Below are 22,912 nucleotides of genomic sequence, written 5' to 3'. Positions count from 1 at the left end.
TGCCTCCTGATGGAACACGGTGTCAACCCAGACAAATATTTGCTTGGCAGAGGCCTCCGGGGAGCTCTGGAGGCGCTGCTTCAGTGGCACTGCACCGCACCACACCACACCACAACATCCCGGCCCTCCTCAGTCTTCCTCCACCTCCTGTCCTCAGCTGGGGGGGTGGGGGGGTGGGGGTGGTTTCTGAGGAGGGATGGCCCAGCGGCAGCCATTTATCACGCCCTTCCTAGTAGCTGATATCAGCCTCGCCGCTCCGCCCCCATCACCACCACCACCTCAGCCATAGCACACACACACACACGTACGCATACACACACACACGTACGCACACACACACCCACCCACGCACACACACACACACACACACACACACAACCTCCCGCTGCTTCACAGGCTCAGTCACCACCAGAGTTTTAAACCAGAAAGCACCAGAGACAAAATATAACATACAGTTGTATGAGTGTGTGTGTATGTCTGTGTGTGTGTATAGTATAAGTATATATACTTTTTTGAGGAAATTTGGCCTCTGCATTTATCCCAATCCGTGAATTAGTGAAACACACACATCACACAGTGTACACACAGTGAGGTGAAGCACACACTAATCCCGGCGCAGTGAGCTGCCTGCATCAACAGCGGCGCTCGGGGAGCAGTGAGGGGTTACAATAGGTGCCTTGCTCAAGGGCACTTCAGCCATTCCTACTGGTCGGGGTTCAAACCGGCAACCCTCCGGTTACAAGTCCGAAGTGCTAACCAGTAGGCCACGGCTGCCACACACGACTGTGTGTGTGTGTGTGTGTATACGTGGGTGGATGGGTAGATGTCTGAAACCAGAACACTTTCTGAGTGGACTTTCAGTGATGGGCAAAGAAGACCCAAGATGCTTATCCAGCAGAAATTCTTTCCCTCATAGGCCATTCAGTATTATTGGGGCAGTAGCGCTCATCTCCTTGCAGCACATAACAAAGTTAACAGAAGCAAAAGTTTCTTAGATTAGCATTTCTTGGACATTTTTTTTGACATCACAGGGTATTACTTGCCCTAAACCCTCATTAATCTCTGGACACTTCAAGAGTTGCAGGCAAAAACGGTGAAGTTGAACATTTCCTGCTAGAGTAGATGACTGCTAGAGATAACAAGCTGATATTTCCTGTCAAAGGAGGGGGAGGTGAGGAGGCCGCCTTCCTCTTTTTGTAGCACTGTAGTCCTAAGTCAGTAGCATGATTGAGGCTACCAAACAAACTGGCCTTCCACAGCACTCAAGAACATTTGTGCATGCATGATCAAATGCATCCTATGCATGCATTTCGTTGTCTCTGTACTTGTACGTTGCACAATGACAAAGTTGAATCTAATCTAATCTAATCTAATCTAATGTGGTAGGCGTCTTTGGTGCATTGCGACATACTAAATAAATAACAGTATGAATTTGGGGAGATGTCTATTTGTATTTTCAGTGTATGACAGAAAGAGAAAGAGAAAGAGAAAGAGAGAGAGAAAGAGAGAGAGAGAGAGAGAGAGAGAGAGAGGAAAGCAGAGCCTAAAAGAGGAGAGGGATGCTAATCGCAGGTGCTGGCTGGTTGCAGGGGTTTGACACAGAACAGGTGTCAGCACGAGCGGGAGACAAAACGGCAGGATGCTGCACGGCTGCGACACTCTGATATATTTTTAAACCCATGTGGGTGAGCGCGTTATTCTCATCTGCTCGCAGCTACGTGGAACCAAGTCATATACGCAGTGGAGACATACACACACACACACACACACACAGACACAGACACACACACACAAAGACGCCCACTGAGTTTTTCAGAGCATTAAGTAGGTAAACACACATCTCACCATGACACCTTGGAGTTGAAGGAGAATGTGCAACCCCTCCTAGAACATTTGGATATCGGAAGTGACCGGCTCCACCAGCTCAGTGTTAATGATGCTATGAACGGACTGTTTTCTGGCCCATTCCAGATGACTATTTTGGCATGGATAACATTTGCGGACCTCAACGAGCTGCCAGAAATGCGAAGTATATATCTGTGTATCTGGCATGGAGGGGAGCTGGAGGAGAGAAAGTGATTTGACTGGCAGAAAATTCCTTTTCAAAGGGAAAAAGAATCTCATTCCCAGTTTTTTGTTTTTGTTTTGTTCAGTTGTGTTTGCGCTCAGAACTGGGAGGAGATCTAAGAGAGAGACGGATGCATTTCCATCTGTCTGCTTCATTTGTGGGGGGAAAAAAGAGGGAGAGAAAGCAGGGGAGAGAGGGAGAGAGAGAGAGAGAGAGAGAGAATCAGAGATGGAGAGAGAGAGGAGGCCTCCTTGCGATTCAAATGTATGCTTTTTTTCCCTGTGTCCCTCTCCACATGGCAGCTGTAGATGACCAGGACATCAAGAGTCTCGCTGCACCCTTCCCAGCAGCCCCCTGTGCCAGCCTCCAGTCTGTTCTCCTCTGAGTTTTTCTCTCTCTCTCTCTTTCTCTAGAGCGAGACAGAGAGAGAGAAAATCAATTCATATTTCCATAATCCACACTCCTGTCTGGCTCTCTTCTCTCTCTCTCTCCCCCCATCTTTTTCTCACTCACTCACTCACTCTCTCACTATCGCTCTACCTGTTCTCTTTCTCTCATCCTTGGCTTTCTATACCTCTCCATCTCTGTTATGAGATTCTCTCTCCCTCTCTCTCTCTCTGCCTCTGTCGATCTCTCTCCCTCTCTCTCTCCCTCCCTCCCTCCCTCCTTCTCAGTCTCCTTCTCTCCCCAGGGGCAGACTAACCCCTCCACCCTGATCCACGGCCTACAACTGTCATTACTTTCTGCAACAATAACAGGATAAACAAAAGGAGGCCTGCCGAGATTGGGTCTGCTGCTGCCATATGCTGGCTAAGTTTGGGGAGAAGAGAGAGAGAGAGAGAGAGAGAGAGAGAGAGAGAGAGAGAGAGAGAGAGAGAGAGAGAAGAGAGGAAGAGAGAGTGAGGGAGAGAGAGTGAGACAAAGAGAGAGAGAAAGAGAGGTAGAAGCTAATCCGTGTAATGAGTCGCGTGAATGCGGGCCTTTATGTTGGCGAGGAAAAGGCCGATCCATCTGTAAACACTGTGCAAGATAGCGGGGCTTATCCACAAACGATCTTGTCGTCTTAAAGAAGAGGGATGGGGAGTGGGCGATAGAGGGAGGAGAAGGAGGAAGCTGAATGGATGGAGAAAGGAAGGAAGAGAGGGATGGAGGGATGGAGGGAGAGATGTGGAATAGCTCAGCTCAGTTCAGTCCTGTCCTATACAGCTTGAGGGGAGAATCTCACTCACCTCTCGTCAAAAGATGTTGTGGAAAACCCCTTTGATAGTTCATCACAGAGGTGATCTCGTTTCTCGTAGTAAGCGAGGGAAACTTCTACACCCATATCTGACTCCATCAACCTTGCACCGAGTCTATTTAAAGGGCTGATAAACAGAATGAGAAATGCTGTCTAACCACAACATGCTGTTGTCACAAGCCCCCTCATCTATCTAAAACAGGCAGGCCACAGCACAACCTGGTCATTACAGCCAATTTAAATACCAAGGGTTCCGCTTACAAACCTTCATCTACAGTGTCGCCCCGTGAATGCCGTTTACAACTCAACCATGACACTGTATAAAGGCAACCAGGATGGGGCTTGAGCCATTTAGCAGTATGAAAAAAAAAAAAAAATCACCATTCAATTCATCATAATTTATCGGCATCTCTATATTGACAACATTACGTGTGTGTCTGTGAGTGTGTGTATGTCTGTGTGTGTGTGTGTGTGTGTGTGTGTGTGTGTGTGTGTGTGTGTGTGTGTGTGTGTGTGTGTGTGTGTGTAAGAAGAGCGAGAGAAGAGCAAGAGAGGAGACAGAGAGGCGAGAGCATGAGAGCAGCATGGCAGAAGCAGCAGCAGCAGCAGCAGAGCATTCCTGCCTTGGCCACATGATAATTAGTGATGCGCCAGCTACTCAAGTGCTGCTCACTGCTTTTCATGTACAGCTTACACAGCAGGAGAAACAGAGAATAAGAAAAACAGTCAGAGACAGTATGTGTGTGTGTGTGTGTGTGTGTGTGGAGAGAGCTACTATGGTATACGGTGTGACAAACATACATCAATTAGAGTAGACTTATCTGGAGTTACAGGGAGTTAGGCTGCCACCTCCTTGTATGCTAGGTGGGCAACTGAGTGCAGGCCAGGGTGTAGTGTGTGTGTGTGTGTGTGTGTGGGGGGGGCACTGAGATGGAGGAAGGTGTGGTGAAGTGGTGGAACAGACAGAGGGTGGGGCACAGACGGAGAAATAGATAGTGAGAGAAAGAGAGAGAGAGAGGAACAGCCAGAGCAACAGAGAGCAAGTGAGAGCAAAAGATACAGGGATGGAGAGAGACAGGGGACGTTAGAGGGAGCGAGAGAGAGAGAGTAGTTCATTCTGTTTCCAACCTGGTCTCCGAAGTCCTGGGGGAACTTCCACAGCACGGCTGGATCTGGAAGTAATTGACAGACAGCATTAATCAGCCGTAGCCCCACACAGCCCCGCCCGTCACCCCGGCAACATACATATTAATGAGGGGGGAGGCGGCTTCCCCCCTCTGTGACAGCACAGTCACATACGTTCACTCTCACACACACACACACACACACTCTTTCTTACACACACCCTTACATGTACACGCACACACAAACACACATGTGCCAAGCTCTGCATATGCAAATGGCTATGCGTATGCGTACATGCACAGTGTTATTCTCCTCCCATCACCAGCCGGATGCAGGGCTTTAATTGATGGAGGGTGATTGAAGGGATGCGTAACGTCTTGGCTGCCATCGGCTCGGCAGCTTGTCGTTATGCAAAAGGAGGGACGGGCTCTTATGATAATGAAAAATGGGAATTTTTTTTAAAATATGCATGTCATAAAGAGTAGAATTCTGATCCAGTCATGTTGTCTGTGTGTCTGTGTGGAACGTATGCTGCTGTGGAATAGGGCTATTAAATTGTGCTTGAGACAAAAAGATATGGAATACCATCCCTGTCCTCTGCCATTTTGTCAGACAAAGACAAAGGAAAAGAACAAAATGCACTTAGTCTGTTTTTCAGAACTGTATTACTGCTGAAAGTGAGAGCAAATTTGGAAGGTGACTCACGTGCAGAATGTGCTCAGTACAACCCCCAGTTTAGACATAAACATGCAGACAAACAGTGCACAAGCTGGATGAGAGTGCCGAAATAGCTATACACATCACACCGTTTGGATCGCTTTGGAAACTATTTTTTATTCACCAATCATATATGTTATCTAATTTCTTTCCTTCATCACACACACACAAACCCTAGGTGAATGTTAGACAGAGGAAATTGTGGGCTAGCTGCCGACACAGGCAATTATAGACCACTTTTACACCCACCCACACACACAAACACTAGCTCTTGCAGACTTGACAGACAAACTGACAGACAACACACACATGTACACACACACACACACAAGGTTTTCCAACAGACATTGTGCAAGGGGTCAAGCTGATTCCAAAGCAGTTATTGGACAACACAACCAAACTCAGCCAAACAGCCTATAACTCTACACTATAAACACCTGAAAACATGAACACATCAAAATCCACAAACAGCAACAATAGTGTAGGCCTATTACTCATGAAAATGGCATTCAATGGCTTAGGAGGTGAAAGTAAACAGTAGTCCCCAGTCTAGTGTATACCCAAATGCCTATACAGACAGTGGTACAGTATAGATACAGATGGGAATATTACAAAACTATGTCAGAGTCCTGGTATACAATGCATAAGCATACTGTATGAGAAAGTATACCATTTATAATAGTGTAATCTATAAGCCAACATACTCACTATAACAAAAGCATAGACTTTCTCTTGAAAGGGTCCATTGGTTGGCCCTCTAATTAAGTCCAGTTGCTTTTGTTTAGGGAGCGTATGTTCCTAATATATTCATCTTTTATTTCCAACAAAAACAAGACCTGTGACCCGAGTCTTTTTACTCCCTACACTTGCAACCTTTGTAAACAGGGCATTGCAGATCATTGCTCCATCTGTGGGAAACCATTTGTGTCTCCACTCTTTTGCTTCTCCGTTTCTTCTCAAGCGTCGTCATCCATTCTCCCTCTCCCTCTCTCTCTCTCCCTCTCCCTCTCTCCATCTCTTTCCCTCTCTCTCCGTGGTGCTCTGAGAGGCTAAACATGATCTAAATTCATCAGCGCCGCTGTGGTGACCTCAAACAGCTTAGCGCTGGCCTAGTGTCGGAAAACACCAAACATGCTGAGACTGTCTGAATGCATCAAATCTCTCGTCCCCTCTTACTCTCTCATTCCCTCTCTTTCCCCTCTTCCCCTTCTCTCTACCTCTAATTGCTTGTCCAGGCAAAGAGAAAGGCACAAGAGGAGGCCTATCCCCACACACACACACACACACACACACACGCATCTCTCCGTGAGTCTGGAGGTTAGGGGCACATAAACTTTGGGTGGGGAGAAACGAAAAAATGGACAAAATCAAAAAGGGCATTACATAATCCCATTCCCAAGATTTTCACGGCCTCTGTCTTAAACAATGTTCCATCTTCGTTCCTACCAAGACTCCAGTTTTTCCTCTCCACTGGGATTATATGCCCAATCCCTCCCCATCTGATCTGTCAGAGTTAGGTCAATTTTATGCTGATTTTATGGGTGAGAGCATGAGAACTGCTGCCAGGGGGGAGAGATAGAGAGGGGTGGGACAACAGAGAGAAAGAAAAAGAGAGAGAGAGAGAGATAGAGGAGGTGGGGGGTGGAGTGTTAGGTAGCCTGAATTATGTATAGACAGGGGCACCTCATGTATACCACAGGTTTTGTGGATACCAGTTGGTCAAGGCTGGTCCTCACACAGAGAGAGAGAGAGAGAGAGAGAGAGAGAGAGGAGAGAGAGAGAGAGAGAGAGAGAGAGAGAGAGAGAGAGAGAGAGAGAGAGAGAGAGCAAAAACACCTTTACCATCTCTATGGAAATCTCATTCTGATTCACAAGGTCTTAACATTCCATATGGTCAGTATAAATAGCCAATAGGAGAGCCAAGCCCAATCAACTCCAAAGACCAATGAAATTGTGTTTCCTGGATGGTCTTGCACAGTCAAAAACATACAAACCCAGCCTAACACTGGGCATGGTAGTGGTCTGTCATCTCCAAGCCATATACTGCAAGTAAACCAACCATATGGATAGTGGCTCCAAATTGGCTCATATGATTCCTGTTGGAAAACGAACTATGCTCGCATAGCAGGACAGAGAACAAGGGACAGAGAAACAAACTGGCTGAGACCAGATTTGAAAAGTATTTTCATCTGAATTCATTCTGACTTCAGAGAGGAAACTGAGAAGGGGGGGGGGTGGGGGGGGGGGGGGGGGGGGTCAACTGAACACAAAATATCTTCCCTGTCACCATCAGTCATCTGTTGATGGCTATTCGTTGTCTTACAGAAACAGGAATATGCAAGCAAATTCCCCCTGAATACTACAGAAAAAAAGACACCAATTTTATTATGGAGCAGAAAACGACAAAAGCCTATTAGTTAAAACCCCTGTATAAAATGCTTCATTTTGATAATGAGACTGTCATTTTTGTCTTCAATTCTCTCAAGTAAGACAGTTAACCTTATGGCCCTGTGTTGTATACAAATCAATCAGTAGTAATAATGGTTTCAGTCTTTTTCCAGGCCGTCATTAGGATTCCTGTGGAGGCAAGGGGAGAGCAGGTTGTGCTCAGGAAGAGGCTCAGAGAGGCCCAGGTTGAGCTCGGGGCCTTTTGGTGTGTCTGCATCACAAAGCTCGGAGGCTGTCAGGGGCCGAGCTGTTGTCCCTACGTCTGCATGCACGCACACACACACACACACACACACACACACACACACACACACACACAAGGGTAGAGAAACTGACAGACACACAAACATGGATGCTGAGACAAACATTAAACCACAAAAATACACAGTAGGACAAAGACACACACACACACACACACACACACACACACACACACACACACACACACACGACCTGCCATATTGTGTGTGCGTTTGCGCGCCGCAGTAGACACAAAGGGGATTAATGGGTTAAGGACTGAAAGTTTGAAGGTTATGAGGGTGAACCCCACCCCTGCTGCTGCTGCGCCGAGGGAGAGAAATGTCACCGTGACAGACCTGCGGCTGCCTAATCCCCCCATCGCCCCTCTTTCTCTCTCTCTCACTCTTTCCCCCTCTCTCTCTTTCTGTCCATCCCTCGCTTTTCTCTGTGTCCTTTTCTCTCGGTCTCACACACTCCCTCATGTTCTCTTTCAATCTCCCTGTCTCCCTCTCTCCGTCTGTCTCTTGCCTCTTCTCCCTTCATCTCTGTGTCTTTCTCTACACACTCTCTCTCACACACACACACACACACACACACACACACACACACACACACACACACACACACATCCTCTGCCATATTTCTCAACCATATTTCTGAGTCCACACTCTAAGCCCCACTCTTGTTCCCAGCAGGACTGTGAGGCCCCCAAAGATCTCACACACGCACACATAGAGATATTAAATTCACCAGCTCTCACAAATCATTTTTTTCCCCTTTTGAAAACTGAGACAGATGTCACTCTTGCCGTTCAGTAGTGACAAACACAGCTATTGCTATACACCATTTCCTGCAAAGACACGTGGCAATGACATGACATGGACCAGCCTGAAAAACACTTGAAGAACCATTAGGCACAACAGGACAAGCCAACAGAAACTCTTCTTACTGTGTTCCATGTCGTTAGGCTATGGACCCTTTCAAGAGAGTTCCATTATCAGCATCATAGTTGGCCCCACAAGGCTTCCTTTTTAACATTCCATATGTTATCTTAATGTAGAGGAAGTAGATTGGGGCCCAAATAGAACGTTCAAGCATTGTTTTTGTTTTTATTGATGAAAGGGTCTATATGTTATCACATACTTCATTTACATCCATCCATATCCTTCCAGAGTATGTGCCCTACACACCACCTGTCACTCACCACAAAACACTCCTCTCACCCTGGGGTTTCGGAGTGGCTGACAGCCCTAACACAGACAACAAAAACATCATCAGGGCATGTGTCGACGCAGGCTGGAGATTACTGCATGGCCTCCCATCCCCGGGACTCCCGTGGGAGGAGTGTGCAGAGCCAGGCCCGGGGCGTCCAGTAGCAGTGGCCTGACAGGCTGGCTAATATGCAGCCAGCAAACATGGCTAATGGGTGAGAATTGAATTGAAATCACCTCTTGATGCAGCCAGGCGGTGCGGACTGATGGAGGCGGCGTGTTGCGACCACTCTAGTCTGTCCTCGGTGTCCTTCGCTCTCTCTCTCCGTCTCCCGTCTCTCAACCTCTTTTCCTCTCTCTCTCTCTCTCTCTCCATTTGTCTCCCTATCTAGGCCTCCACTTCCCTTTCTCACACCATTTTTCTCTCCCCCTCTCCATCTCTCTCCTTCGGAGATGCGGACGTGACAGGCTACCTCAGGAGAGCCCATTGATCCCGCCCCCTGGGCTTCAAGCGTGGCTGACCCTTCGACAGGGAACCGCAGAGCTTCGGCAACACGCCCAAGAGCGCACACACACACAGAGGATCTCTCCCTCACACACACACAGAGGATCTCTCCCTCACACACACACACACACACAGAGGATCTCTCCCTCACACACACACACACACACACACACACACAGAGGATCTCTCTCTCTCCCTCACACACACACACACACAGAGGATCTCTCTCTCACACAAACACAGAGTCTCTCTCTCTCTCTCCCTCACACACAAACACAGAGTCTCTCTCTCTCTCTCTCTCTCTCTCTCTCTCACACAAACACAGAGTCTCTCTCTCTCTCTCTCCCTCACACACAAACACAGAGTCTCTCTCTCTCTCTCTCTCTCTCTCTCAAAATCTCTCCCACTCAGTGCCAGCAGCGCAGGTCAGTCAGCGATCGATACTTTGGCATCCCCGGGAATGCCTGTCTTTAAAAGTCGATAGCCGGTGCTTTGATATGTGGGGCAGCAGGGGAGGGGATGGGAGAGAGGAGTTAATAGGTGAGGGGGTGGAGGGAGCAGACCTGCTCTCACAGCTGATGCCATGCCATGCCTCGCCTCGCCCTCGCTCTGCCCCAGCACGGGAGTAGGGAGAGGGGCCGAGAGGAGAGAGGCAGGCAAGAGAGGAGGGTGGAGAGCACAATGGAGGGAGACGTGTTGGGAGCACACTGGTGATCTCATCTCCAGAGCTCTGACCGCAAACACACACCCTTAGCCAACAGAGAAGGCTTCTCGCACAACGGTCACCTTCGACAACATGACTAATATGAGAAGGAGTGTTGAGGTTGAACTGGTAAATGGACAGCATGACTAAAAATAGCCAGTTGGCCAAAAGAAGGAGTTTAAGTTTAGAGGGTACACAGGGCTGTAGTAAAGCACTCAGAGCCTCATCCCCTCCACATCCCTCCTTCACCCCCCCCCCCCCTCTCTTGCTCCACTCTTCCAACGGGCATAGGTTAAACTGTAGCCCTCGAGCCTCTTCTAGCATGTTTTTCTCCACTCCTCTTCTCTGTCTTGCTTCTCTCAAACTCTCTTTTTCTGCCCCTTTCTTTCCATTATCTACAAAAGACTTATTTCACAGGGTGGAGAGGTCTGGATTACCCCCCTTCTTAAGCCCGGGGAACAAAGGCATTGTCTTTGTGGCCAGCCGGTCGGCACGGACCTAAAGGGCTAGCCGGTAAGAGGAAGCTGCCACTGCTTTAGAGCCACAATGGCGGCCATTGTGAGCGGCGTGCTGGAAGGGCCTTGCTTTTTTTCCTTTTTCTCTCCTCTTTTTTCGTCTTTGCTCGCTCTGTTTTGTTTTTTACGCTGGTTTAGACTTTGAGAGCCAGCTAGTCAGGAGCAGAAGAAGAAAGGCAAAGTGTGAGTGAAAGAAAGAAAGAAAGGACGGACGGACGGAGGGGAAAAAAAAAATAACAGGAGAAAATCCCATCAGGCAGTGGAGTGAAAGTTAACTAAGGTAACCTGCTGTGAACCTGATGAAGATGTCAAGCGAACATATGGCAAAAAGATGTCTATTGTCAGAGCAAGGAGTGGAGCGGGCGCATTTCGTTTTTTGTTTTGTTTTGGGGTTTTTTCTTCCCCCTTCTCCTTGTTCTTTCCTTCTCTTTTTCCCACTGATGGTGGAAAGGGGGGGTGGGGGGGGGGGGGGGGGGGAAGGGAGGGGGGGCGTATTTTGGAGCCAGAAGCATGAAAAAGAGGAATAACAGTGGTCATCACTTTACTTCTGGATCAGTAGATTTCCTCGAGCTGCTGGGGGCTCCAACCCCAACCCCCCCCCCCATGTTCACAATTACAGGGGGTAAGCAGATTAGCAGGCATCTCTCAGGCTTGCGCAGAAAGAGAACACACTCAGGGTCCTTTTTTAAAAAAAGTACTTCTCTCCAATTGCATGCTGCAATGGCATTACATTTCATGCTAATTTGCCAAGCAAGGACCCTCAAAAAGAGAAACGAGTTTGCAATGATATGGTACTTAACAGGTAGCGTGCTGCCCACTCAGACGCTTTAGGTATGAGTGTGTGTATCTGTACTTGTGGAAGGGAAGCTGTAAAATGATCACGTTTCCATCTTATATTAAAAGGTACTGAATGTCCAATTCAGAAGAATGCAAATGACTTCAAAACAAGTGATGATGAATGTATTAAACAGTGGTGATTATGGTCTATCTGAATAAGGTGTCAGTCTGAGCTAAATAAATTGATGAAAATATTATTTACTTCTAAAAAAGTCTGAGTAAAAGACTAGACTGCCTGATGTTTGGAGTAACAAACAAGCATACATGCCTACACCCACTGCCTCCCTTGTGCATTCCAGAATCATTTGATTGTCTGACTTATTTGGCTCACCGAGCTCATATGATGCTCCAAAGTGAGGCATCATCCCTCACTTATTAAGTTGATTTTTAGAAACATTCAAAAGACACAGTCTACCCTTTCTGCTGTTTCTAACCATTTTTATTTTCCCAAACCTAATGTAGATGAATCTAGTGGTAGCCCTATGTTTTCTTTTATTCTGAATCTGCAGTGACACTAGGCCTCTGTGTTATTATGTCACCAAAGTCACTTTTTTCCTTTTTTGTATAATCTGCTAACTCACCACTTTAACTCCACTTGGTGAATCAAACATGTATACAGCCGTTTCATATTATGCAGGGTTTTATTAAATCTGCTACAACTACAATACCAGATGTGCTTAAAAAGCAAACTTCAATATTGCTGAGCTGCTAGGTAACCGGATTTCTATGAACCATGTTCATAAGCTCCATCAGTCCAGCAAAAATGTGGGACACTACTTCACGATATAAATAGAGGTATTCAAAACTCATAGCTGCTGTATACTTCCACATTCCATTCCACTCTCATTCTATTATGGCAGATAACTACATGCATTAGCGATCATTTATGCTCCACCCCCATATCTCTGCATCTGCTGACAAATCATGAACCTGAAACAATGGATTTACCCTCCCTTCACCTCAGGACCTCTGAGGGGGGTCCGTCTTCTAGCCCCACAAAGCATGACACCAACCAGTCAAACCAGAACCCTGCCAACCACAGACACGGCATTCCAATTCCTGAGCCCCATCCTTATCCGCTGTGCATTGTACATCAAACTCTCTTGCTCCTGAAGGTGTCATGGGGGTAGGGGAGGAGGGGGGAGCAGGGGGGGGGGGGGGGCTCAGAAAGACAGAGGGGGGAGCGGGAGACGGGGAGAAGAGCGCCACGCCTACTTGGAGCGAGTCCGGGGTGCGACCCAATTTCACAGCTTCGTGAGTGAACGGCGCGGCATATGGGTGCCAGCGACGTGACAGTCTCAGCGTAGCGCTCGGCATGTTAGCGTTTGCGCGGTCTGTCACGCCGTGCACCACTCGTCAAGCTGCCTGCATCGGGGAGAGAGCAATTTGCCTCACGCGAAACCCAATAACCAGGGCCGGCTGTTCTCCGACGAGACAGGGAGACAGGAGGAAAAGGTAGAGAAAGAGGAATGGGGGGTGAGGGAGAGAGAGGGAGAGAGACGGTGAGCAACATTTCCAAGAGCGAAAATAGCATCGCCTCACCTGGTGATACAATCTGACCCAAAGATAATGAAAAAAAATTGTGGAAGTAGGAGGCTTCCATATTTAGTCCCCCACCCATGCCTTCAAGTAAAACAGATATCTTCACTTCATATAAGGAAAAGTCCCTTCATCTGTAAAAAAAGAGAGAGATTGTTGGTGTGTGTAAGTGTTTTTTTTTTTTGGGGGGGGGGGGGGGGGGGGGTCCTGTTTGGGTGGCAGTGGAGAGAAAAGCTGGATAGAGGCTGCAGCAGGTAATGACAAGTTTCAAACCATATGCTCTAGCCATCTGCTTCACACATACACACACACACACACAACCAGAAGACAGAATAAACACACACTAGGTGCTGCTGATGCGAAAAAAACTCAATTAGCCATTCAAAGACATGACGATTCATAACCGTCCGGTGTTAATCCGGCTTAGAGGTGGTGGCAGTAGCAGCTAAACTAAACCACCATGCAGACTGCAGGGAATCGGCTCCACCCAGAGAACCTGGGAGCCACGTATCAAACAACCAGACGGTTGTAGCGCATGCCAATTCCTACGTTGCTAAATACAGGCTTCTGGTCCTTTATGTTTACCAAACAAACATGGCACAACCCTATTGGTGAGGTATGGGAATGCTCTCAGACATGAGACAAGTGTTTCCTAAATAACATGTAGACCAAATATGCTGACAGAAGCCAAGTTGAAGGTCAAGTGCAGTCATCACATTACCAGTAGTATGCCTACTACTGTTATTGCCAATAAATCTTTGCAGTTGGGACTAAGTACTTAAATTGTAAGATCATAAACAATAATACATAACCAGGTGTATGAGGACACATCAGGCCCAGGCCATTTTAGAGACTGATCAGCCAAAACCTTAGAATCACAAATGAGCAGACAGTGGTGATCTGATGGGCAAAAAATATTTTTATGCTCATGCACTTCCTCCAAATCCTCCTTGCAGCAACACAGCACTGAAGGATGTGACATGCTCTGCTGATGCTGAGAAACACAGTACACGTGTAACAAAGCACTCATGAATGAGTCACATGACAAACCATGACAAAATGAAAAGGCCTTGCCAAACACAAAATATGAAGGGAAGAAAGGCAAGCACGGCATCCACTGCGTCTGACCTACATTGGGATGTGGCATATGGGCTACATCCAGAAAAGGGCACTCAATACTCAAGACCTAAAATGTAATGATTAACAATAAAAGAAATCGCCAGGATATCATTCACAGAGCTCTCCAGAGCGATTCATATTTATGAAAGTCGGGAAAGACCCAGCGGCCCAACTCTTCTGGCGCCTAACTGACGGACATGTGAAAATCCACTTCCGCCATCCGATGGGACACGCAGATGGACCTACACAGACACAGACACACACACACACACACGCACGCACGCACGCACGCACGCACGCACAGGCACACACAAATATGTTTTGATTTTCAGAGCAGGGAAACCGTGGAGCCTTACATTCGGTATCCCATGAGTGGGAAAGTGTGGTGATGGGGATGGCCAAACGTGTCTGATATGGGGGACACAGAGCTTCCATAGCCCGCAGGCTGGCGTGACCCTGTCCTTAATTACACTCCTCTGACACACACACACAGGGCCTAGGGGAGTCTCTCCTCGGTAGGTTTTAGGAGGACTCACTGCAGCAGCCTACAAATACAGCAACATTCCAAATCCAATGCCAGGGTGTATAAATATTGCATATTTTGAGTGTGAATATATTTTCAAAAGTCAGCGTTTGCACAATATTGCAAGGATAACCCATTCTGAACACCAACACGACTGAAACGATCTGTTCTAGTAATTAAAGCCTAGTTGCCGTAGTGGCAGCTAAATATGAGATACTGCAACACTGTGGAAGAACAATGATGTTCTGATGAGCATCAAGTAATGCATCAAGACTGATGTCTTGCAAACAGCCGCTAAGACGTTTTTACACATGGGGTGAAACTGTGTATAAAAAAAAAGCTTTACTGTACAGCGCGTGTCTCACAATTACACACAATTACAATGGTTAACCAATATAGCCTTTGGCTTTTAGCTGACAGTATGAAATATCAATTATTATACAACTACATAAATGTCCGAGAGGGCTCTGTTCTGTGGAATGTCCTTACAGTGGCTCCAACTATCTTTACTAAACCGCCACAGCAAAGAATCTTACCAAAGCTCAGCACTGTCTGAGTGCTGACTTTCCTAAAATCGGAGGGGAAAAAGTTACTGAGTATAATCATTTTTGAGCATTTTCCTTTAAAAACTGCAAATAAGGCACTGTCTGCCGCACTGGATGAAAAGGATAGGAGATGAGTGCATGAGAAAAGCAGGCAGCCATGAATCTCTGACTTTTAATTCATGGGGCTTTAATTATTGATCAAGCTCCCTCTTTTCAGCAATGCAAAGAGAAATCTAAAATTAGCCGGATGACGCCTGTGCCTGGATGACTTTCCGTGCTCTCCTGACTAAACCACTGGAGCATCACAATGATACAGGCCTTCTAGCACCGAACCCACCAACTTCTGAACCACACAGGCATGGTTTTCCTGTACCACATCAGAACAGGCGGAGCTGAGCCAACCACTTGCAGCAGCACTCACACTGCAATCAGCATGTCTGCTGCCACAGATATGATAGAGTGAGAGAGAGAGAGAGAGAGAGAGAGAGAGAGAGAGAGAGAGAGAGAGAGAGAGAGAGAGAGTGAGAGAGTGAGGAGAGAATCCTTGAGTAAACAAAAAACAATTACATTAATCCAAGCGTTTCTCCACAATCCTACACATCTTGACTGAACACACACACACAAACTGTGAGCCTTGCTGCCATTCAGCGCTGGCAGTAGATTGTGGCTTAACAGGTGCCATTGCTGAAAAAGCCAACTGATACCACAACAAATGCAGAAACACTGCCTGTTGCTGGATTGGTTTGCTGTTATTTCCATTGTCCCAGAGTACTTAAATTGTTTCCAATCAAGAACGGTCACACAAAACACATGACAAAAACATCACACAACCGCCTCAAGACAGCATTAAATTTAGCAACTTACCTAACTTGCCGGCAAAACATGCCTACCACTGTGCATGGTCTCGAGGTGGCGTACTCACTGTAATTTGGGCTACAGACTGACGATACCAAGAGGAACTAGCAGTGATGCAAGTAGGGTAAACAGTTCATGCATCACTGGAGTAAGGAATTCATGAACATGCACTGTTAACTGTATTGCTTATCCCTGCTAACTAAGAAACATGTAGGATGGAGGATTGTTTGCTTGTTTATTCAATTTAAGGCCATTTCCGCAACTAAGGCTATTTAACGGCCAGAGCATTGTGTGTTATAGAAACTTAAATATGTGTTTTAAAATCTATGCTAGTAAGATATTCTAAAACCTTCAAAAGGTGGGGTAGGATGGAGGACAATGTCAAAGAACAACACCTGGATTACCTCATCTCTGCAGCAAAAGACATGCTACTTCTTCCGATAAAGAAATGTTGTGTATCGCCCATCTGTTCTGGATCCTTGTGCTGCTTACTGCTTTTGTCTTCCTTATGTGTCTTATATATCTTTTATATCATAACTGATATTAAAAGGTGTATGAAAAGAATAACTGAATACAGGGGACAAATTGTCTAAACATGACAGGTGTGAAATTGAATTTTCTTAACTGGAATTTCCACTGCCTATTGGTGGAGGCTACAAAATACTTGGATTACTACAATGACAAAAGAGGACCAATTCACATCTCTTTCACTTTGCAATATCTAGGCTACTATACATAGCCTGTCCAATTAGCAAAATAAAACTTGAGACCATGTTAGGAGTCAGTAATTAGTGATTACAATGGGCTTCAGTTTTGTTTAATGGTGACCAAGTCTATTCAAAAACAACAGGCAATAAGCCCTCCAGCCCTGGCTTCAATATAGAGCTGGCACATCACTACTGACCAATCAACACCATTTCTAAGTCGCCATGGCATCTGGTGGTCTGACAGCGGACTCCCTTCATAGTGTTAGCCAGTTCTGACCCCGAGACACAGCTGCGAGCCAATCAGACCTCTTACAGCCATGTAACAACAGTTGAAGGTCAGAGTAAAAAAAAAAAAGCACTGCATTCATGTAAATGCAAGCACTTAACTTTACCTACAAAGTTGTTGTTTTTAGGTGTGTGTGTGTGTGTGTGTGTGTGTGTGTGTGTGTGTGTGTCTGTGAGAGAGGGAGGTTAACGCTTCTGAATGGATGCCTAAGCTTGTTTGGCACTTTGGCAACACCCTGGGATCTGACAATGGGATATCACACCATTACTGGAGGGGATGGAAAGGCTGGTCGAGAGCAAAGAAAAATAACTGCAGGATGACACAGAGGATAAGGGCCTTGCTACATACTGAGAAGAAGCCTCCTAATTAGAATCTTTTGAAGGGAAAAAATGAAGAAGGCAAAAACTATGAACCCTCTTTCGTAAATGGACAAAGCATCATTAGCTGACCAGCACCCAGCAATCACACGTTCATCCCTGTGCTTTTTGGCAAGCTCTCACCTCACACGCTTGATCAAAGTGCAAAAACAAAAGGCGCTGACAAACACCGTTTTCCCCCTAATTGCTGTTGCAAGTGTAGCGGTAAAATTGATATTCTGATCTATTAGCGCTATCACTTTATTACTGTGAGCAATCTGGCGGAGACAGGGCAGAGAAGACAGGTAGCATCTGTCCCCACCTACTGCCTTGGCACCGACCGCCTCATCTGGTGGCATTGGCACAGGCTTGGAAAGGCATCAATATGGCTCAATGGAGCCAAGCACATGCAGCCATGCCAGTCATGCCTGCCACGCATTGCTGAAGTCTCTCGGCTTGCGAGTCACGCCATCTGATGACTATTTTTCGCTCCGCTCCGGCATAAGAGGTCCTCTCGGCTTCGGCACTGCACCGCGCTCCACTCTCCTCCGAGTGAGGTGACGGGAATAGATGCAGTAGATGACAGGTTGTGTGGAAATAATTTAGAGTCTAAAGGTGGTCCTGCTTTTATGGCGCGCAGCCTACTGTACGTGTGGCTGTGCAAAGGAAAAGATGTTCTGGACTGTGTGGTGGAGCTAAGCCAACAACACATCAACACTCACCTACTACCAAAACATGTAGAGGAAGCATCTACAACATCTTCAGCCAAGTCAGGAGTATGTCCCATCTGTGCCATCTGTGAATCATTCATGGTGAATCCAAGATGTTCAGTTATAGAGTATTGGACTCCATCACCAACATCATTGCTCAAGACATCAAATGCAGTGTTTCCCATACATTTATTTATTTGTGGCGGGCCACCACAATATCAACATTGACCACCACACAATAATTTTCCAGGTTGTACTAAATTGTGCTTAAATCTGGTTAGCATCATAACCACGCTGCGCTAATTTGTTAAAAACTGTTGCATTTAAGTTAATTCTGCAAACCTACCACCACAAATAGAATTCAATTCTGTGGGAAACATTGAAATGATATTCTCTCTACCAACCTCTCACACCATCTGCACTGCCAACAGAGACCGACTAGGTCTTATATACTCAGCTAGAACTACTGCAAGGTTGGCCGCAAAAAAAAAAAAACTACCAATATATTCAATAAAGTTCAAATCAAACCCCACTGATCCCAACAGAGCAATTCGTAATCCAAGATTCATTAGACCTGGAGTCATAAAGAATAAACATAAACATAGGATTACGTCACTTTTAGAAGTTGTGAAATCGGGTACTGCAGATTATAATACAAGACAAACTGACTACGGTACAAGTCTACAAATCCACCTCCATCCGTAGGAGCAAATGTTTTGGTTCCAGGGTTAATGAATGCTCTACAAAACATCAGACCCAGAGAGGAAGTGGTGAAGGCTTCATCCATCAGCAAAAAATTACAGACATGAGGGGCAAACATCTTTTCTGCTGGTGCCAACTATTTGCCTATTTTGAAATTGCAGTGCACCACAGGAAATTCTGTGTGTGTGTGTGTGTGTGTGTGTGTGTGTGTGTGTGTGTGTGTGTGTGTGTGCGCGTGTTGTGTGTCTGTGCGTGTGTGTGTCTGTGCGTGTGTGTGTGTGTCTGTGCGTGCGTGCGTCAGTGCGTGTGTCTGTGTGTATGCATCAAAAAAGGAAAGGCTGGCTGATACCAACAAGAGGCTGTGCCACACAATGACATCCTACAGAGGGAGAAAATAACACATGGAACAATGGAACCTTGACAAAGTGAAAATTCCAGAGTGCTGTAATAGCTACCACAGACAGTCAGAGTCATGAGGCACCAAGCCTGGCAATGATTCAGACACACCATAACATTTCACTCCTAGATCATACATTTACATTATCAAGGGCATATCACTGAAACCACATTCAAGCAGTGTTTACAGTTTGAAATTCATAGAGGGTACAACTGCCTGCATGGTAATTGCTATGCATGTTATTCAGAGTAAGTGTGGTGTGCTTTGACGTGTTTGTCGCATTCTGATGGCTAGGTCTGTATACACCGTAATTGTGGGTTAGCGGTTTATGGATAATGGGTAAGTGTTTTATACTAAATGATGAGATATTTTGTGTAGCCAGGTGCTGTGACATGGAGGGAACAGGAGACCGGAGTGGAGCCAACACAGGCTAAAACAATATCCTCCCACCGTCCATCGGCCTTTTCACAAACATAAATCACACTAATTGATATTCAGTTCCGATCAGGCGTAACCAGCCTGTGTCATGGCGGTATCCAAGGAAAACCAGGATCACCTCCCAGAGGTAAGCAAAATTTCCACAGAGGTTCAATTGAACAAGAAGACAGACCCGGCTAGGAAATGTGTGTAACCCAAGTCACGAAGTGGAAAAATGGCCTTTCCCATGCGTTTAATATGAAACCAATTCTTTGCTGGTGAGGCCGTGGCCTTCAATTCACAAACACTAACATGACAATTATCTTGCATCAGAAAATCTAAATGACTTCCTAGCATGGCAAATGACGCATGTGCTGTAAGCAGCCACGTTGACCTTCCACCTTCTTCCACCTCCTTCCCCACCACCAACGCCTGCCGACTATGCACTCAAACGTAGTTGGGCTCCTGAGAGCAAGAGTCAGGAAATGAGACCAACCCTTGGCAGACCTTGAGGGAAGTAGGTTATGACAATATGAGATCTGAACCCACGCACGTAGTTTTTTTCCCCCACTCAAAGTTCACATTGATAATCCGAGACAGGAATCATTTCATTTTTTCTTATGAACTGCTCATAGTCATCTCGCACAGCTGCATCAACAGCTCACCTACAAAACACCTCTTCAACATCACAGCTCAAGACGAGCAAAGTGCGGTTACTTTTATATGACATTGGCCTTCATGTGATATTTGATTATGGGAACACTGCTGCTTCCCATGCTACAACAGGAGTAATATTTCAAATAACAGTGCAGCATCAATTTCCTGTACAACAACCTGAGCTTATATGAAACATCTTTCTGAAATCTTGAATGGATTTATTGCACCAACACAGGGAAATGGATGGTTTGTTGAGCCTCCTCCATCAAATGTGTAACAAGTCTTGATGGCTGCTCCTGTTTTTAAAATAACAGTTTCCCAAATGATATATTTTGAAGAGATTGTTAAGATGGCAGCAGGATATGAAAACTCATGAGAGAAAAAATACCCCTTTCGCCTTTACAAAATTGGGCTGTGTGACCGCAACTCATATGAATGTAATGTTAAAGTTTCATCACTTTTTCTGATGGTGACAAAGGTAACTGTGTAAATTAAAAACTAGTGACAAGATCAGTGAATATTATTGTCACTTCATGGCCTATTCCAATAACCCTCATAACCTGTGGTTATTTGACACTACAGTTGAAATTCCCAAAATAGTCACAATGCAAAACAATCGAACTTACAACTTAGGCCTACACTTTTATTTAGACTCACCTTCATTTTCAGACGCAGGGCATGCCACCTGCAACACTAGATCGAATGTTCTGTCTGGTTTTTCGCTGTGGAATGAATGAAAGCAAAACTTTCAGTCAGTGACAGCACATAAGCATGTGGATGTTCAGGGTACACTTTTCTACATGTGGATGCAACAGTGTGTAGAAGCAGTGTTAATAATGTGGCCACATTGTATCTACCAACAAAACTAGGCACTCAGTTAAGCAGTTGTCACATTGCTACAGCGATGTTTGAGCTATTTTGGTCAGCTGCTGCAAATTTGATAGCTGCTATCTGTCTCGGGAGTGTCACTGAGGATGGTGGTTATTAAACCAGCTGTCCTAGTTAGGGTTAGCTAGCCAGTTATGAAGCTCATTTACATGACGGGCAGGGACCGTTCGTTTATGATTATGTGTGTTATATGTGGCACTGAGCACATCAGACGCAACATGACTTTTACTTAACTATGATGCGACAGTTGGAATATGTAAATTCGGGTAAAAGAGCACGGTTTCAGTAGCTATTGGCTAAATTGCTAATTTAGCTGGTCAGCTCGCGCGACAGCCCAATGAATCAACCAAGCAAGTAGGCTACTGTAGCATTAGTGGCAGCTAACAGGCTAACAAGCTCAGTCAGACTTATACTGGAACGTCGGGTCTAAGTTTGCTCAAATTTTGCATTGCGTAAACCAAGCCACCACAGCATTACTGTTACTTCAGATGTAAACAACTCTTGACTTACTTTATTCTGCTGTCCATGGTTACACCATCGCGACAGCTCTCGCTGGCTTGATTACTGTCAAAATAGCGACAGTAGCAAACCTCGCGTACCGATGCAACTATGTGTAGGTATGTAATGAGTATCTTAACATGAACATGTTCTCGGTCCAAGCACGTGCCTCGAGGTTCCCTGTTCTTGCAGCTTCTGCTGGACCGTTTCAGTTCCACGATTATCCACAGCAGAGAACACCGACCAGGAAGTGTAGCCAAAGATTTCGTGACGTCATGCCATTTGATCAACACCTGGGCCTGTGTGTTCTCAGCGGTAGTTCAGTTTTGATAGCCTGAAGTGTAGCGTGTTTTTGTTACTGTAAGTTTGCGACATGTTGTTATTTGGTTTGCCAAAGTGTTACTTCTTACCTGTATATTCACGGGAGACTTACATTATTATTGATAGGGGCTATTTGTTATGAGGCTTAGCCTACCATCTTTCATCGATCAATGGATATTCTAGCCTATGCACGAAGGCAGTTGTAGGCCTACAATTGTATTAAACTATCCTATTTGATTATACAAATTCAACTTTTGCTTTGCATAAACAATTTTAGTGATGTAACAGTCTTGGGCTACATAGTGTCATTATTACTGTTGTTTGTTTCAATAATGAAAGTGTTTCTCTGTGCTCAAAAATATACATGCAGTTGGTTGCAGACTGCAAATGGCTGCAAGACAGCATACTCTCATGCATTATCGCTACCCACCAAAAGCGAGCCAGAAGTTGAGAGGTAGTGGTGATGAATGATTCTCTAAAATGTCTTACCGTTTCTTTCTGTGAAAGTGTATTATTATTTTTTTTTTTATTGTAACCACTGCTCTGGGTGCATACATTTTGTATGGCAGTGTTTGAGATAAGGACAATTTTATGACAAGGTTTTGGTTCAGTGGGAGGTGTTGAAAGAAACTCGTGCTCTCAGAACTCCCACAGGTTTGGTGGTTATTTGAGGAACTGTAGGGTAGAAGTCACTAAAGTAAAAACCTCATTCGACTGGCCTTACTTTGTCATTTCATATTTCTAATGGTTCCTTCCCGTTTAAAGATCGTCATAGGCTAAGCAACG

General features: G+C 45.7%; 1 protein-coding gene across 5 annotated transcripts in view; it reads right to left on the bottom strand.

The window, feature by feature from the left end:
- The window catches only part of dennd1b (DENN/MADD domain containing 1B), a 95,726-nt gene extending 73,383 nt beyond the window's left edge, over positions 1-22,343 (bottom strand). The window contains exons 1-3 of one of the 5 annotated variants that reach the window (XM_042056412.1): positions 21,818-22,343; positions 21,077-21,141; positions 4,434-4,477 (exon numbers count right to left, since the gene is read on the bottom strand). In XM_042056412.1, the coding sequence (XP_041912346.1) occupies positions 4,434-4,477; positions 21,077-21,141; positions 21,818-21,834 (126 nt within the window). In that variant the 5' untranslated portion in view covers positions 21,835-22,343. The remainder of the gene's footprint in view (positions 1-4,433; positions 4,478-21,076; positions 21,142-21,817) is intronic. The other 4 variants (XM_042056413.1, XM_042056411.1, XM_042056415.1 and 1 more) reach the window with 4 other exon arrangements.
- Between the last annotated feature and the right edge of the window lie 569 nt (positions 22,344-22,912).

This window comes from Alosa sapidissima, chromosome 12 (assembly GCF_018492685.1).
Source record: "Alosa sapidissima isolate fAloSap1 chromosome 12, fAloSap1.pri, whole genome shotgun sequence".
Lineage (NCBI taxonomy): Eukaryota > Metazoa > Chordata > Actinopteri > Clupeiformes > Clupeidae > Alosa > Alosa sapidissima.
This window is presented reverse-complemented; position numbering and strand designations above follow the sequence as displayed.